Source organism: Diabrotica virgifera, chromosome 1, assembly GCF_917563875.1.
Source record: "Diabrotica virgifera virgifera chromosome 1, PGI_DIABVI_V3a".
Lineage (NCBI taxonomy): Eukaryota > Metazoa > Arthropoda > Insecta > Coleoptera > Chrysomelidae > Diabrotica > Diabrotica virgifera.
Window position 1 is genome coordinate 131973298 of NC_065443.1, and position 20088 is coordinate 131993385.

At 32.1% G+C, this 20088-nt stretch overlaps 1 protein-coding gene across 1 annotated transcript; it reads right to left on the minus strand.

Moving 5' to 3' along the window:
- Nucleotides 1–622: 622 nt before the first annotated feature.
- On the minus strand, nt 623–13432 carry LOC114327029 (guanylate kinase-associated protein mars). Its single transcript, XM_028275527.2, has 4 exons — nt 12572–13432; nt 10106–10316; nt 7852–8692; nt 623–4070 (listed from the first exon to the last, which is right to left on the minus strand). Exons 1-4 carry the CDS (start codon nt 13249–13251, stop codon nt 3112–3114), a joined length of 2691 nt encoding a protein of 896 aa, XP_028131328.2. The 5' UTR covers nt 13252–13432; the 3' UTR covers nt 623–3111.
- Between the last annotated feature and the right edge of the window lie 6656 nt (nt 13433–20088).

The window sequence follows — 20088 nt, forward strand, 5'->3', positions numbered from 1 at the left end:
AATAATAATTTATACGTCTTGCATATTATCTATATTTATATTATAAACTATTATTATAATGTAAGGAAATTAATGTCTTGTATTTGGATTTCGGATGCTCTCATAATAGAAATTCTTAAATTAAATCTATATTTTTACTGTCTTTTTTAAATTCATATTTTAAATTCATATTCTATCTTTTTTAAATTCATATTTTTATTTTATTACCTGAGTGAGTTGGTGAGGAAAATACCTGTCGGATTATATGTTTTTACTGGTTGGTGAGGAATTTACCTCCACCCATAAAATTAGTTATTAAAATGCAGTACTGCAAGCAAAATACAATAAATATACTTTTATATAATAATTGCATACCATATCAATATTGTGAGGAACATATAATTTTTCTTCTTCAATGACAGTAGGTATGAAATATACGTCAATTTGACATTTTCAATTGACAATATGAATTATTTAAGAAAGTTGCAATATTTCTCCGCCATTCGCGCACGATCGTTTCTCGTATCCCCTCCAAGTACTTGCACACCTCGAATAAATTTGTTGTTCATGCTAAACATTGTGAAATATATCTAACACAACAAAAACAGTGCAATTGTCAATAAATCAGAAATAAACCTAAAAATACATTTCATAACTAATATATTTTTTATAAATAAAACGATAATTATACAAAGTACATTTAGTAAAAGATAAAAATAAGTAACATACTAGATATACAGTGAGAGTCTAAAGTATAGGTACACCTCCCCAACTATTTTCTAAAGCGTATAACTTTAATATAATACATGTTTGGTTAACTGAACTACGACACCTATACATTGTTCATATGAAATTTTAGTAGCGTAATTATTAAAAATAGCAGGCGGACGCTATTTTGAATAAATATTTTCAACCGAATTACGTTGCAAGTAATACCTTATTTGACAGCACTGTCATCACTCAATAAGTTCCTACAATTTTTTATGGGATTCTATTACCTCACTTCAAAATAGCAATAGTTTAATGGCGACTGTGTACAAACAATTTAGACTACCGGCAATAATATGCCTTCAGCTTTAATGAAAAATGCTCAAAGAGTTACTTTATTTTTCCCGCTTTATGATATAACTTGTTGGTTTATTTATTGACATCTACCAAAAATGTAACGTTATCGACATTTTTTTGAAATGAAAATGTATGGCATGTGATACATCTTACAAAATTTGAACCTCTTGTATCATTTAATAAACTTCTAGATATTGTGAGATTCTGCTGCAATCAAAATGGCGACCTTTCATTAAGCAAGGACTGCAATGTAGAAAAAAGTATGAACTGCCTCTAATAATTTAGTTTTCTTTATATTCTGCGGAAAATACTCTAAGAGATCATTTAACTTTTTCTAATTTGCAAATAATGATAGACATTTCTTTTTCTTAACATTTGTCAAAAATATGACGTCAAGGACATTTTTGTAATACCTATATGACATGTGAGGTTTGTTCCAACACAACGAGAACCGTCATGTCACGATCACGTTACTATAAAATAATACGTCCCATGCGTTCTGTGTCTGTATAACGTGCGTTCCATGGGTTATTTTGTTTACTGCGCAGGACGGTGATCGTTACATGGACGGTTTCTCCTTGTGTTAGAACAAACCTGTGATATATCATTTGAAAGTATTATTTCATTTTCTAAAGAACATACTGTGTGAGAGAATTTTGAAATGATGAATCAGTTTTACAAAATGGCGTCCGTCAGCCATTTTGAATCTGTCACTTAAACATAAATATAAATGCAAAGTACATGTCATAGTTCAGTTACCCAGAAGTTTATACACTGCGCGTCATAGAAAACGGGCACCCTAAAAAATGGGTTATTTTTAATGTCGCGTATCTCCTAAACCTGTTGTCCCATTTAAGTGATTTTTTCAATATGTTATAGCCTTATTCTTTGTCAATATCGCTTTAATAATATTTTTGCTAAACAGGTAAATTTTCATTGTATACCGAGTGTACGAATCAAACTGTGTTTTTTTCTCAAAGTTCGCAAGACCCTGTAGAATATTCTAGCATTTATAAAATACTGAAATTAAATCCGAACTATAGACTCAGGTTTTCTTAACATTCTGTTCTTTGATTAATTCTCTTATATTGGATAATACAAAAGTTATGTACTTTAACAACTAGTCATGTTCTTCATCAGTATAGGTTCGTTGTAAATAAGTGCGACAAACTTTACGGGAATAATGACCGTTTGCTTTATAAACTTATGTCCGCAAATGCTTCGTTTACGAGATACGGGATGTTGAATTTTTTTTACAAACTGACGATTTATTTTATTGCCCTAAAACCGATTGAGATATGCAAATGAAATTTAGTAGGTTTTAAGAGATAGTCATTGCGAATTGTTTGACTTGCATTAAGAATTTTATATTCACAATTGGCGTGCATACGGGTAATATGACCGATCATATTACCCGTATGCACGCCAATGGTGAATATAAAATTCTTAATTGTATGACAAAAATGTGCAATAACTACGTCTTAAAACCCACCAAATTTCATTTGCATATCTCAACCGGCTTTAAATCAATAAATAAATCGTCAGTTTGTAAGAAAAAATTCAACATCCCGTATCTCGGAAACGAAGCATTTGCGGACATATGATTATAAAGCAAACCGTCATTTAGAAACATCCTGTACTGAAAAAGAACATGGCTAGTTGTTAAAGTACCTAACTTTTGTATTATCCAACATAAGCAAATGAATAAAAAAAACAGAATGTTGAGAAAACCTGAGGCTATAGTTGGGTTTTAATTTCAGTATTTTATAAATGTTAGAATATTCCACAGGGTGTTGCGAACTTTGAGAAAAAAACAGTTTGATTCGTACACCCGGTATAGAATGAAAATTTACCTGTTTAGCAAAAATATTATTACAGTGATATTAACAAAGAATAAGGCTATAACATATTCAAAAAATCATTTAAATCGGACAACAGGTTTAGGAGATACGCGACATCAAAAATTACCCATTTTTTAGGGTGCCCGTTTTCTATGACGTGCAGTGTAGTTCTAAAAATAGTTTAGGGATTAACTTTAGACGGGCACTGTATGAAGACAATAAATATTTACGAGCATAAGGACGATTTACACTTTGTTTTACTCAGTCTTCGTGATGATCTTCTCACTGGAGTAGTATTATCATTATTCTTACCGTCATCATTGTTAACGTGTATATCTTCTGCGGGGTTGTTTTCCTTGTCCTCCAAATTAAAACTCAAATTTCTTGACACCTTTTCCACTTTTGGATCATCAGCGAAAAGTACAGATTTTGTATGCCGCCTTTTGATCGAATTTGACATGCTTGTCTTGAGAATACTTTTACTAGGAGTTATTCCGTCGCCCGCTTTTATGGCTTGAGTAACTTTCATCATCGTCAATCCGGGAGAACTGAGCCGCTTCACGGCTGAACCTTTCAGGAGTGAGACTCTGAGGCTGTCTTTTGTACCATTGTTAACATGCGTTAATTTCTTAACAGGCTCTGGTGTTTTTAGAACCAAAGTTGCCCCTTCATCTTGCTTCCGTTTATTTCTAGCTGCTTTAATCATTTCTCTTATTGAAGACGATGAAGATGTCGTTGGTTTCTTAGGACGACCTCTTCCCCGTTTTGGTACAACTTTTTTTTCAGGTAGGATTTCCTCCCAGTTATTATTCCTCAATTTTTCTAAATTTTCAAATCTATTATCTAAATTGATAACCTGATTATACATCATATCCCAAAATCCATGTAAGTCTTCACATGTTATCGGTTTTTCTTTGTACTCAAAGGATTTACATTCAGAGATCAAGCCTCTAAACTGTTCAAACTTTTTGGTGATCAACAAATTAGATTGACCAACGACAACATTGATCATATCGTTAGTTTCCTCCGATAGGTTATTGCTTTCTTGATAAATTTCCCATGCAGCACACTTTGCTGTAATTCTGGTAATCTGACTATTTAACAATTTTTCAAAATAGTCAGCACCAGCTTGAGGACTCGTAGTGTTGGAGAAATCTTTACCTTCTGGTGAAATAAAGGTGCCACCTGCAAAAAATTAAGAAGTGTTTTAAAATGTTCAGCAAAATTAAATCTATATTAAAGGAATATATTTTAAATGTCTTATCATAAGAATAATTTAATTCAGCATTCGTTTGGTTCGGTAATAGAAACTACGAAGGCTAAACAAGAAACTTGGTCTCAATAGAAGTTTTATTTCTGCAGAAATAATACTTCGAACTGTTTTAGGCAACTGTCGCTACAGCATCCATATTGAGTTATTTTGTTGTGATTCGGTACTATTTTTGAGGCTCGGTTTTTTTTTCAGTTCGTTCAGAGATAGCCATATATACACTCTCTGATGATCTCTAAGAAAATCTATAAGAAAACGACCCCGCAGAAACCTTATGGGAAATGGCTCTCTGTCAAATGCTCTGAAACTTTGGGTTTTGGTAGTCCTTGATTCATTTTCTCGAGAATGGGCGACTGTAGAGATAAATTACGAATGTGTTCGATTTTTATTTTTAAATTATAATTTTTTGGCATATATTATATCATACTAGTGACGTCATCCATCTGGGCGTGATGACGCAATCAATGATTTATTTCAATTAGAATAGGGGTCGTATGATAGCTCATTTGAAAGGTTATTCAATTCTCTATTCACTAATATAAACATTAACATAATTATTTATACAGGGTGTCCAAAAATTTTTTTTTAATTTAATTAATTGAGACAAAAAAAGATGTACATAATTTATTTAATTCGAAATACATTTTACTATTGTCCGAAAACATGAAAAAATGTTTATTTGTTAAATAAATATTGTTTTTCTACGGCTGTGCTTAAACAGCCACTTTCTAGCACGCATTTCGTTTCCAAAAGTTGCACTTTCCCGCACAGCGTGCGTGAAAGTAAATTTTCCCGCACGGCGTGCGGGAAAGTAGAATACCTGCTCATATGGCATTATAATATACTATAATCCATGCAATAAACTAATATTTAGATATTATTTACTAATTTATTTCAAATGTATCTTATTGTGTTCATGTTTTAATGAAATTAACGCAATAATTCGATGAAATAAAATTATTTAGACACAATATTTAAAAGTCAAATCAGTAGACAATTACAATGGTTTTAAATCGTCGTCGTGGAAACCAATATCGTCGTCGTGGTAACCCATTATATTGAAAGTTTGGTTTTGACAACCTTATCAAAGAATTAGTTTGTGTATTTTCACTCCTAAATAAAAATTGATATGACTCTATTCTTTGTGGCTATTTCCAAACGTACGGCCCTAGAAAAAAATTGTTCCTAACTCATGCGGAAAGTGTCTTCCCCGCACTCGACTGCTTGTCCGAAATCCGCTATTGCGTCGTTCTGGTCTACGGCAGTCTCGTGCGTGAAAGTATCACTTTCCGCACTAGTTAGAAAAATAACTATTTTCGCTTAAATTCAATAGTAAAGCTGCCACCCACCTGCCTCTTATCAGTTTGAACATTTAATTTAATCGAAAAGCAATGTTTATTTTTCAAATTAACATTTTTTTCTGTTTTTTGACAGCAGTAAAATGTATTTTGAATTAAATAAATTATATACATTCTTCTTTTTGTCTCAATTAATTTAATTCAAAAAAATTGTTGGGCACCCTGTATAAATGATTATGTTAATGTTTATATTAGTGAATAGAGAATTGTATACCCTTTCAAATGAGCTATCACACGACACCCATTCTTATTTAAAAAAAGAATGTGTGTGTACTGTGTACGCACGTAAGAAGTTATACTTCTATTATATAATTTCAAAGAAATAAATATAATTAACAGGTTATTTGTATTTTATTTAAATATTAAACTAACTTTCTTACCTACCACTTTTAAAATTTTTTTATTAAAACGATACCAAAAAAAATATGAATCGTCCGGGATTTGAACCCGGGACCTCTTGATCTCCGGTCACACGCTCTACCACTGAGCTATATTCCCTTTGCTTTGACAGGTTACAAGATTTCTCATACATACTGACAAATTTAATAGACCAAGAGAAGTATACAAAAATACTTTAAATTTACTTACTATTATTATAAAATATCTTATTCCTGAGGAAGACAAATCCAAAGAAACAAAAATTATAATAAATAATACATTTACTAAAAACACAATATATCCTTTTAATGACTTATTTGCGCTGACAGCAAATACCTATATCTTGAAAGATTAGCAAAAATTATATACATTCATATCTTGAAAGATTAGCAACAAACTACATACTGTCTCTGTGCGCATGCGCCCGGTATTATAAAATTTCACTCTCGATCGTAAAGAAGTATAACTTCAAAAATCATCGATTGCGTCATCACGCCCGATGGATGACGTCACTAGTATGATATATATGCCAAAAAATTATAATTTAAAAATAAAAATCGACCTGATTCGTAATTTATCTCCAGAGTCGCCCATTCTCGAGAAAATGAATTATTTCCAACTCAAATGTCCTTACTGTACCTATAACTTCAGAGGCTTATATCTTAAAAGCATGATTTTTGGAGCTACGCGCCCATTAAGTCTTTTGTTCTACACATCAAGGACTACCAGAACCCAAAGTTTCAGAGCATTTGACAGAGAGCCATTTCCCATAAGGTTTCTGCGGGGTCCTTTTCGTTGAAGGAAATCAAAAAAAAGTATCTCTGTGCAGAATTAAATTACAGTGAATTTATATTTGGGTGTTTTTGGTTTAAAGTTAAAATCTTCTGAGTTACAGAGGAATAATTTAAAAAAGAAGATTTCGGTGCGCTAATTCGTTTATAAACAAAATAACACACTTTCTACAGACTTTACATATATACTGAATTCGCTCTGCCGAGATTTACTTTGACAAATTCGGAATAGGAAACATACAACACAAAAATTCTTACCTCACACTATTAACTGCTCAAATCAACTTAATCTTTCATTAAAAAATGAAGAATTATTAGAAATAGTGGGAGTGTATAGGTACTAATCTCATAAAATTTTGTGGAATTTATTTCTACAAAATATTTTTATTTTGTGCAATAAATAATTTACTCAGTTCTTATCACAATAGATTATAATGATGTAAATAAATAATTATTGATTGGCGTAAGGTGTATGTTATTTATGTCTGTTTATTATTAATAATATTGGCTAAGAGCAGGTATGTTTGGTTTTGTAGTAATTTCCAGTTACAACTAGCAACTGAACTTCCCAAAAAAGAAATTACTAACGTCACTAGACAGTTGTGTCTGAGAAAAGCGAATCGACTTTACCTATACGCTATGAGCTCATAGGTAGAGGGGAAATGTAGCAATAACTCAGAAAATATGGCATTTAGGTATAGGGAATGTACCATAAGGAATAATCAGCATTTCTTAAGGACCTCAAAACGCAAAAAATATACAGGGTATTCCATTTGAAATAAGAAAGTTCACTAGATTTCCAGAAAAGCGGAAGATTTGACAACAATGTAATTACCACTATAATATCGGCCGCATTAGAAGACCCTTACACATCAAAATCTATAAAAATCGTTCTAGCGGTTTCCGAGAAATTACCGTGTTGCCAGACTTTTTCGCAACCCTGTATACTTCTTACCTCATCTTAATCTGACGATTTCGAGTTTTTCTAAGGAAATTTTTTTTTCGGACCCCCTGTATTAAGGGTCTATATATGGTAGGGGTACATTTACAGGGCACAAGGTTTCTCGCCATGTGATTTTCTGATGCGGTCGAGTAACTGCAAAAATTCCTGTTTGGGCTCCCCTACCATAATGTACCTACTTAGAATAAAATTTTATAAGATTACATACCTGTAGATTTTCTGATTTCAAATTCCTTCCTAGCAGCCTCTTTTCCTCTGGATATTGTTACAAAGGGACTAATGTATGTACTTTCTCTTTTTTTATTATTTGGCGTTTTTTCATTTGATCCTATTTCTTCCTGGATATTACTTTTATTATTATTTCTTAGAGATTTATTTTCAGGAGTTCGTTTTTCCGAATTTATATCCTTGTTGTTATTAATAGTAGATTTCTTTTCACTTTTAAGTATTCCATCCATCATATTAATTGTTTGTAACTCAGCATCAAAAGTATTATCTATATCATTAAATAGCATACTATCGGTATTACTTGTCAGTTTTTTTGATTTTGTAACACTAGATTTTCTAACACTAGAAACTCTCGACATGCGACTCTTTTTAATAGGAGTCTTTAATGTGATTTCCTCATCATCATATATAACTACCTTTTCTAGTTCATCTTCGAGATCATCGTCTTCAACACTATCGTCAATAACTATTACACTACTATCTTTTTTTGATTTACTGCTTTCTCGAGATGCTGATATTTTACTTTTTACTATTGATGATGGTGTACCTTTTACAGATCTATTGACTTTTGGAGTTTTAGCTTTTCCTACTGGTGTTTTAAAAACCTCCATTTTTGTAGTGTTGGTTGGTGTTTTATTGGTTAATTTGTTGTATGTAGATATATTCTTGTTCGGTGTTACATGTTTTCCCACTGATTTTTTTAAGCCACTGCCCTTCTTTTCAATGGGAGATATTTCATCAGGTGTTGGTTGTTCAATTGATTTATTAATTTGATTCCTTGGTTTTATAGGAGTTTTTTTATACTTTTTCCCTGAACGTTCCTGGAATATAACAAATTAAATATTAGTATCAACATTTTTTATAAAAGTATAGAAATATGTTATTTACTATCTTGAATTGGGTTTCAGTTGAAAATGTGTTACACTCTCGCTGCCGATATTTTAAATTATTTCGTCGTATGCCAAAACTATGCAAACGCTAGTAAAACGCTGCAAATGTACATTAATGTTACACACTTGTCAATACCAAGTGTACATTAATATTACACTTGGTGACGAGTGTGTTAATTTTTAGTTCCTCCTTAACATTGTCCAAGTAATCTTCATTTCAGCCTCATTTTTAATATTCACAGACAATGTGTCTGAGTATAATTTTGTCCCTACTTACCTAAACAGTTTACATCACAGTTCTAGAATAACTGTTTCGTTTTAATTTTTGTAAGATTGTCAGCTTTTTAAATATGAAAAAATATTTAATCTCCAGGTAATATTTCATCTCCAGCACTATGGAGGTCCCTAGAGACCGCTGTGTATTGACGAAACTGCTATAATGAAATGCCTTGGCTTGGGGGACAATTTTTCAATATTGTGTCTGGCGCTTAACGTGTTAAAAATAACAGTAATTTTTGCAAAACGATTTTTGGTTATAAAATGCTTTTTTGCCCTTTTTTGACACATAAGTAGTGATAGTTTAACTCAAACTTTCAATTTGTGTGCAAAGAATTATTATACCTTCATTATTTTTTGACTAATGCTGCTACCAAAAAAGGGTATCTGGAATAAACAAATACAATAACTTCTAAACTAATGAATGGACTGATCTAAAATTTTAAGAGGTTTATTAGGGACCACAATACCCAACTTTAGGTACAACAACAAATGTGTAATAAGTCAAATATTACACTTTTTAATAGTAAGCAAAAAACTGGAAAATGGCATTTTTTACACTAAACTGTTAATAATTAAAGAAAGATGCCAAAATCTCTACATAAAAGGTATAGGATTACTTTATACATGCCTAGAAGTATAAAAAACTTTAGATCCCTGGATCTGTCACAGCCCTGAACAGGGTCTTTTTTTAATTATTTCACTGCAACTAGTGATTGGTGGAAAAATCAAAATAATTAGAATGCACCCTAAATATAATGAAATAGTGTAATCAAATATATCTTAACCTTTTGACGGCCATTCACAATAAGATATTAATCCCCATATGCCAGCGAAATGTTAGACCTTAGACCCACAACAAAAATCATATGAAGTAGGCTGGAGCCGCATTGCCATCAAATAAGCAAAGTTTGTGAAAAAGTGGGTGCCGAGTTGCAGACAATTACTAGGTTAATAGTATTCATACAAACTGTAGATATTTACAATATTAAATATGTTTCTTTTTTATGTGGAGTACTGAAAAAAAAATGGAAATATTTTTAAATACTAAGGAAAAACACTACTTACTTTTTGATCACATATATCATCTGACATATCAAATGTGTCATGTAGATTCCATCCAACATTCTTACTGGCTTGTGATGGTTTTGCCAATTGTCCATTATTTGCTGTCATTTGAGGGCTAAAAAGATTCGTCTTAGCAGTGTATGATTTCGTATGATTTGTGGGTTTTTTAATGATTTCTCGTTGTTGAGTTACTGGTTTCTTTTGAGTAATTCTAAAAGTACAAAGTAATGTGATTTATCAGTCTGCAAACCCAATCAAAATAACAATTGTATAAGATTGGTAAAACACTGTATGACTTTATATAAAAATTGGTACCTATCAATGATATGAAATTACCATAATTTCAAGACAAATCTATTCATGTATATTTTATTTCATTTGAGTGACTTTTTATTTTCCATAAAATGTGTGCTGTGTCCTTTAGTTTCTTTACTATTATGCAAATAACATCGTAATCTTTTCCCAGGGTACCTATACGCAAATATCAACTCCTCTTTTCAAATAATTGTAGAAATACATGTATTTTGCTCCAAATGTTTATTACTTCTGCAGAAATATTTTTTTCTACAAGAGTTTTTTTGCATTTCATTATTTTGTGCAAATGCTTCAGGCAGATTGTACCCACGAGGTAGACTACATATAGTAGCACTAAAATTGGGACATCATGTATATTAATGCACCCTACTTAACCTAAATTAATGTGGCATCTGCATATTATGTTTGTGCGTCACAGTGTTGTCATACTTTTTTGTTTATTTCTTTCATAATTTCAATCAATGGTAAATGTACCTACAAGAATAATAGAATATCTATAAGAACGTTTAAATTGTTTTCGCCCAATTTTGAAAAAATGTGAAAACTTTGATTTATCCACACCTGTCTGTCCATAAACACAACTCCTCCGTCATTATACCAGGTAGAGAGACAAATGAGGTGTCAAATGAAAGCTTATAAGGGACCATTCAAGTATTACGTAACGCAGGTTGGGGGGTCAAAAATCTTCAAAAATTGCGTTATGCAATAGTTAAACTCCCATAAGAGTGCATTATGTGGGGGGGGGGGGGATTAAAAATCTTCAAAAATCGCGTTACGTAATACTTGAACTCTCCCTAATCCAAGGATGATACTAAAGGCTGACCTTAAATTTGACCTAGGTTTTCTATCCGGTTATATTCGCTGTCGGGCGGACAGTTCCTCTTTTCAAATAATTGTAGAAATACATGTATTTTGCTCCGAATGTTTATTACTTCTGCATAAATATTTTTTTCTACAAGAGTTTTTTTGCATTTCATTATTTTGTGCAAATGCTTCAGGCAGATTGTACCCACGAGGTAGACTACATATAGTAGCACTAAAATTGGGACATCATGTATATTAGTGCACCCTACTTAACCTAAATTAATGTGGCATCTGAATATTATGTTTGTGCGTCACAGTGTTGTCATACTTTTTTGTTTATTTCTTTCATAATTTCAATCAATGGTAAATGTACCTACAAGAATAATAGAATATTTATAAGAACGTGTAAATTGTTTTCGCCCAATTTTGAAAAAATGTGAAAACTTTGATTTATCCACACCTGTCTGTCCGTAAACACAACTCCTCCGTCATTATACCAGGTAGAGAGACAAATGAGGTGTCAAATGAAAGCTTATAAGGGACCGTTCAAGTATTACGTAACGCAGGTTGGGGGGTCAAAACTCTTCAAAAATTGCGTTATGCAATAGTTAAACTCCCATAAGAGTGCATTATGTGGGGGGGGGGGGGGGGTTAAAAATCTTTAAAAATCGCGTTACATAATACTTGAACTCTCCCTAATCCAAGGATGACACTAAAGGCTGACCTTAAATTTGACCTAGGTTTTCTATCCGGTTATATTCGCTGTCGGACGGACAGACAGCCGAGGTCAAATTTCTCACCTTTAGTAGCATCCTTGGATTATAAGCTTTCATTGACGCCACATTTGTCTTTCCACCTGGTATAATGATGGAGAAGTTGAGTTTACAGACAGACAGACATGGATAATTCAACGTTTTCACATTTTTTCAAAATTGGTGAAAACAACAACACAAAAACTTTACTTTATTGGTGTTTCAAAACTATTTTTTAAATGCAACTTTATGTAATGAGATAGTATGAAAAAATTGAGGATATGGCAACGGTGTTACAAGTAAAGCTTAGATCCAATGCCAAAATACCCACATAAATATTAGGGTGCACTAATATACAATACAACATGTCCCCAAAATTGTGTTATTATGAAGGCTTACTCTATAATTCAGCATGGGTTTCATATAATTTTTTCTCAATTTCTATAGTTCTATAGTTTCTACATTTATTTCGGCGGTGGCATAGTAATAGTAACAAAAGAACATGTTAAAAATTATATGAAGACAACACTGCGACAAGCAACTCAGCACAACACACTAATCTAAAGGGGTCTCGCCCTAAATGGAAGTAGCTTACCTTGGTTCAATTGATTTATTTTTAGAGACATTTCCATTAGCTCTAGTTTCAGTCCTTGGATGATTTTTTGCAACATTAATTCTAGACTCTGATTTTATCAGCGACTTCGTAGCGTTTGCGGGTTTTTGACTTGACAACAATGAGTTATTTGGCTTTCTATTCCTTTCAACTGGCTTGGCAAATTGCACTGAATGCATGTTGTTTGGGGGTTTAAATGCATGATTCGCGGGTGCAAATGACAGTACAGTAGGTGTGCTAAATGTTTTTATAGGCTTACCCTTAATCTCCTTATTTACGTTGTCTAAATTGGGTAATCCTATGTCTTGATTTACATGGCATACTTTAAAAAGTGGCTTAGCCCGTTTCTTCTCCTCTTCTTTCTGTTTATTTCTTTTCTCTTTCCACTGTTTTAACATTTCATATCTCTTACTTGGTTGTGGTTGTTCAACTTTAGGTTTAGGGGGATCAACATTTCTTTTCTTCTCTGGTTCAGGGGTAATGTATGGCGACATATTAATATCTATATTTCGCTTGTTAAACATGAGAGTGTCTCTAGTTTGTCTTCTAGCGTTCATGAGAGATTCCTTGCGTGAAAGCAAACTTTTTCTCTTGTAGTTCTTGTCAAAAATATCCTTGTGTAAGTTCTGAAGTCCTTTTCGGAAAATGTCTGAGAGATCCATAATTCTCTTCGACACAAAATAACTGGGCACTAATTTCTTTTATTTTAAAACACGCCACCGTCAGTAATGTAATTTTTTAATACAAGCACACACAAATACAAGGCAACGTTCAAATAAAAACCGTTAAATTAATAATTTGAAAGTGACGCTTGTATTTACAGAAATGACAGCATTCATTTTGACACTCACTGGATTAGCACCACAGAACCCACAGAACCTAGAAAGTACTTGATTCTAAATCCTGACCCACTACTTTGTGCCGTGTAATTTGGGTTGCCTACATGAACTTGAATCTTCGAAATGGACATAAATACAGGGTGTCCCGAAAAGATTGGTCATAAATTATACCACACATTCTGGAGCCAAAAAAAGTTCAATTAAACCTAACTTACCTTAGTACAAATGTGCTCATAAAAAAAGTTACAGCCCTTTGAAGTTACAAAATGAAACTCGATTTTTTTTCAATATATCGAAAACTATTAAAAATTTTTTATTGAAAATGGGCATGTATCATTTTTATGGCAAGAGCATCTTAAAACAAAATGATAGTGAGATTTGTCCACACCATAAAAATTTTATGGGGGTTTTGTTCCCTTATACCCCCCCCCCCCAAACTTTTGTCTTCGTTCCAATTAATTCATTATTGTGGTACCATTAGTTAAACACAACATTTTTAAAACTTTTTTGCCTTCTAGTATGTTTTCGATAAGCGAGTTGTTATCGAGATGCGGCTCCTTTTTTAATATATTTACATAAAAATTGTATGGGGGCTTTGTTCCTTTAAACCCCCCAAATGTTTGTGTACTTTCCAATTAAACTGTTGTTGTGGTCCCATTATTTAAACACAGTGTTTTTAAAACTTTTTTGCCTCTTAGTCTTTTTTTGATAAGTCACCTTTTATCGAGATGTGGCTTCTTTTTCAAAAAAAACCTAAAAATGTAAATTATAAATAAATTTTCAGATTATCAACAGGTCTCTATAATCGTACTTAACCATATACAAAAATATGTGGTGGATTCGAAAAATATTCAAAATATCTCGATAAACACTGGCTTATCGAAAAAGTACTGAGAGGCAAAAAAGTTTTAAAAACATTGTGTTTAACTAATGGTGCCACAATAATAAGGGTTTAAGGGAACAATACCCCCATAAAATTTTTATGGGGTGCTCAAATTTCACTTTAATTTTTTTTTAAGATGCTGCTGCCATAAGAATGCCACATGTCCATTTTCAATAAAAAATCTCTAGGAGTTTTCGATATATGAAAAAATATCGATTTTAATTTTGTAACTTCAAAGGGCTGTAACTTTTTTTGGGTGCACTATATTGTATATAGGTAAGTGAGGTTGAATCAACCTATTTTTGACCCCAGAATTTGTGGTATAGTTTATGACCAATCTTTTTGGGACACCTTGTATAATAATAAAGTTTTGCTGTATTAACAAATACTATTGACTGTAATACATACAACTCTTGACATTTTTCATTGCAATTGAGGAAGAGAAAAATAGCGCCATCTAGTGGTCCGCGGTGACAACCAGAGCAATCTAACCTTACATTTATAAAATTGCTTTGTTTTTGTATAAGTGTTTAAACTATTTTTATTTAAATTTTGCAAAATTAGATCGTTATTCAAAAAATTATAAAATTAAATTTGAATGTTTACGTCAAATTTTACGTTGTCACAACGTAGTTTCACCGCAAGCCGACAGTGGCGCTAGAGGCAACATGCTTCCAGATGTCCTTTGGAGTTGGATGTATTACAGTCAATAGTATTTGGTATTAATCACTTTCAAAATTCACATTGTAAGGCAAGGCATGAATGAATCAAATATTTTTATGTATCTACCTTTTATGTAGATGTATTTAAAAATGCAACTGAAAAGTTATTACTATAAAGAGTGATCCGTAGGTACCTATAACTGTGGCTATGCTCGACTTAAATAAAACAATTAGATATAAAAAATCACAAATTTGGGAAAGTATCATAAATACAAATACCGATGTTGAAACGTATTTATATACCAAGTATTTAAATACTAAAAATGTACCCAATTTTTTGGGTAAATTTTTAATCATTCGCGCTTTTTGTACATTTCATATTTTTAACTTTGTATCGGAGCTAATATGGGCCGTATTTCAAAATCTACATACTTATTTGTAGGTATTTAAATACTTTAGACTTTAGATCATTTAAATACATTTATAATTATAGAGTATTTAAATACTTGGCATTTAAATACTAAAGACCCGTTTGCCATTATATTAATTTCAGTACTGATTTCAGTACTAAAAATATTGGTTAGTTGCGCGAGTCGATTTAGTATGAAAAAGTCAGTTTGTGCCAAGTTTGTGTTTGCAACAATCCGAATTGTAATCAGCATATAGGCATGCGCTCTACCTATTAAATTTACATGAGCTTTACTCAAGGTTCATAGATAGGAGCTTTACTAATTGAGATTGCAAGTTGCAAGCCATTAACTTATTAACAATAAAAGATGGGAAGAAGTATTTTTGCAAAATTGGCAAACTTGGCTTTTATTTCTGCTATTAGAGATATATCCACACCTAGTTTGGCTAATTCTGCCTTTATTTCTTCCAAAACTTTAATTCGTGCGTTCCTATTCTTATAGAGAGGGTGCTTTGGCACATACAAACATTGATCATTGATTCGATTTGTAAAACTCTATTAATGTTTCAATCTGCCTTTTTCTCCACATGTTGAAAGTTGAAATCACTATTATTATTATGTACCTATAAACAAAACAAAAGTACCTAATATACAATACAACCTCACTTTTTAATATTGTGTCAATTTCAGTACAAGAAATTAGAACATGTTTTAATTTTTAGTACTAAATCGGCGCGTGCATCTAATTTGTAGATACAATATTTTTAGTACTAATTTCAGTACTAAATTTAGCATAGTGCATAGAAGAGTGGGTGGGGGCATAGTGGCAAGCGGACCTTTTACTCTAAAGTTCAAAGTCTTTAAAAATACATGCCATAGAGGTATATATTAACATAGAGGGAGCCTACCTTCCGCGCTTCCTGACGACAAGATCTCATGGACTGGTTTGCAGCATCTCTTTCTAACACATTTTATCGAAAATCTTTGATGACATTCAGTGTGAATATAGGCACGGAAGAGGCGGACAACTGTAGCAGCCTTACTATGCGTAAGAGTGAAACAGCACTAATCCAAATAAAAAAGATGGTGTCGTCACTTTGCTCTGAATGACACTCTCTCTATGCTAATATATAACTCTATGATACATACCTACTTACAAAAAGTATTTAAGTTTTGAAATACTACCCATCAACTCTGTAACCAAGTTAAAAATATAAAATGTGCAATGTGCAAAAAGAGTGGATGATTGAGAAAAAAATTACCCAAAAACTTTCCCAAATTTAATAAAATTTGTGATTATTTTTATATCTAATCCTTATTTTATAGAGCTTTTCATCGATTGTCATTTGTTTCGAGCTTCTGTCATATGTTGTATAATCTGTGTATAATATTAATATACACGGATTATACGACATGTGACAGAAGCTCGAAACAAATGACTGTGAATGAAAAGCCCTATTTTAGCAAGCCACAGTCAGAGTGCGTCCAGGGAGAGTGTAGCCAAGCCCGGAAACCAGAGCAAAATATGGCCGCCCTCAGTGATCACTGGTTGCCCTAGTCGCACACAAAAATATAAATTTTACATAACTGTCAGTTGTAAAAAGAAGATTGAGGTTATATAGAAACAGTGCAAAAAATGAAAAAATGCAAAATTATATTTTGATTAAATTAATGTTATGTTCTTTTATTAGAACTGCTTGTTTTGAGAAAGTCTGAAGTGCCTATAGATAGTGCAATATTGATTCGGAGAAAAAAGACGTTAATTCATAACAGAAACTAAATGAATCTGAACCAAATCATTGTAAACAAAATTCTGGTCTCATTATGGATGGGCTGCAGTGGAGCTTGCAATAATTGGTTTCACACTGATTGTGTAAAAATATCATTTGCTTCTTAAAAAGCTAAAACGGTATTGTGATAATTCTATAGAAAAGGTGAGAGTATGAGTTTAAGTCATTTAGGTTAGGATGTGTGGAAGATAAGAAGCTGGTCAAAATAGTAAAGCAGAATACATAGCGTGGAAGGAGTTAGTATGGTTATTGTTAATGAAAAGTATAAGCATTTATCAGTTATTCTGCACGTGGATTCTCCCAGGCATAAACTGTTGCTAGAAAAGGGGGAAGATCAGATGAGGATGCTGGAGCTAAACTGGTCTGTTACTTACAAGATTAGTTTTTGTGATAATTTGCAAAATGTGTTTAGGTGCCTCTTTTAATACTAGTGACATAACCAATGTTTAAACATGGATTAAAAAATAGTGTGTGTACTTTTATGTATGTAAGTTATACTTACAGTAGACGCCCTCTTAACCGACCCACCCTACACCTGTTTGGATGATACTATTTTTAGATTAGAGGTCATACAAGTTTCATAATTTGTCTTGTGAGTGATATTCTTAATTACATATGTATATACACATCAACATTCGTTTCACTTTATATTTTGACTTAATTTGTTTAAAAATGAATCAGGACCCATGGGAAAAGTTATAGCGGACGGACTATTATATGTACATACTACTTTTCTGTTTGTAGATCATAAAATATATATATTTTTAATAGAGTTACATATGTAATGTCTTTCTGAGGGTGGTTTTAAAGATTTTCGGTTTAACCAACTTTTTGATTATCTGACCTATAGGCAGCTCCCGTCATGGTTGGTTAAGAGAGCGTCTACTGTATATATGCTTTCAACTATTTCAAGGAAATAAATAGATTCAAAACAAACAGTTTATTTGTAATTTATTTAAATATTAAATTAAATTTTAATACTTACTACTTTCCAAAAAATTTCATTAAAAGAATAGCACAAATTAAAAAATTATAAAACATATATTTACTAAAAACACCAATATATTTTGTTCACACTTAATTTCCACCGATACGTAACTTGAAAGATTTAGCAACTAACTTTATATTGTCTGTGTGCACAATAGTGCATACTGTTAGTTTTATAAAAAACTCACATTTCTCCCAATCGCACCTAATAACTTCAAAAATAGAATCAAACTAGAAACATAAAGCATAAACGAACTTATAGGTGTTTAATTCAAAATGACAAAAAACATATAAACGTTTTTTGGACAGAAAAGTAATAGACCACTTGTGCGTTTAGATTTGTCAATTTTAATCAAAAGCTAAGTAATGACTGCTAAGTCTGTATGAATTTTTAAGTCTGTATTACTCATTATTCATCACGAATAGCTGGTAATGTATCCACTGGAAATGTATCAGAAATTTCAACACCTCTTCTTCAACATTGCTGGAATAAAGCTTATGTTAAGTGATAGTCCATATTCTCCACTTACTGCGGTCACTTTATTAAGTAAGCAGTATCTGTAGGTTTTCATGTGATTCGGCTAAAAGAACTGTATCATCAGCGTATCTCAGGTTATTTATGATCATGCCATTAATTCTAATGCCTATGTTTATTTCATCCATTGTCTTACTTAATATGTCTTCCGAGTACCTATATATTAAATAATATTGGTGAAAGTATACACCCTTGTCGAACACCTTTTTTTTCATTTCTATTTCTTCTGATGTTATGTCTTCTATTCTCACTACCGCTTTTTGGCCATAGTATAAGTATATAGCGAGCCTATAAGGGTCAGTTTTTCCTTTAGAAGTATGGAAACCTAAAAACTGTTAATTGTAATAAAATGAATTATTCTATACCTATACAATATTGTGACAATCAATTGATATCGGCCCTGGACAGATAACGAAGTACAGGCATATTTGTGCTCTTCACAATTTGTTAGTTCTTGAGTGGTGAATCAATATCTATGAAAGATTTTTTAATTTTTGCATACTGGTAAACAAAAGTATGTTACATCTCCTACTGTAAGTAAAACTGTAAACAATTTAAAATGATTGATTTAACATGTAGTGTTACCACTTTAAATTCTTAACCTGTCCAAATCAACCGGAAACAAAAAGCTGACAAGTTTCTTTGCTAGTGACATGTGAGCGACTTTACTAATTTGATTTTTAGGCATTAATATTTATTTTGAATTGACTTTATTTATTTTTAAATAAGAACACTTATATTAATTTAAATACACAGACTTACTTCATATTATTTATTTACCACACTAACTTACAAGAACAATAAACACTTAATAGTATTTAATTTATTAGGAAATACTACACATTATCAAATCTAATTTATATTGTACTTTACAAAATTTATCTAATCAAAAATACCTCCAAATCGTACGCTCTAATACAGTACTCGTCGTGGCTTTATTACACTTCTCACTCATTCACAATCGTTGCCTTAAATACTATTTACAGTTTTTCTAGAACAAAAAGAATGATAGCGTCATTTACCTGTTAAAAGAGTCTCCCTTTGATTTTAGAATGAAAATAATATTTACATAAAATAAAGTAACATTTACATGTATCCAGAAACTGGTGCCAGTCTCACTGGAATGCCAGTGGCATGAAAAATAGACCCCCTTTCTATTCAAGACAGCGCTGGCAGACAGCTCTGGACTGGCGCAAAAAAGTGTTTACACTTGAACAAAACCCTATACAAGATGACTCTGCCACATCCTTGGTAGAGGAAGAAATTAGAATAATCACAAGAAACTTCCTTGATGGACAACGGATCATCCAAGTAACGAATCAAGACTGCTAAATACCCCTCCTGGATTTGAAAGGTGACTGAAGAAAGCATGGCCAACAGACTTAATAAATTAA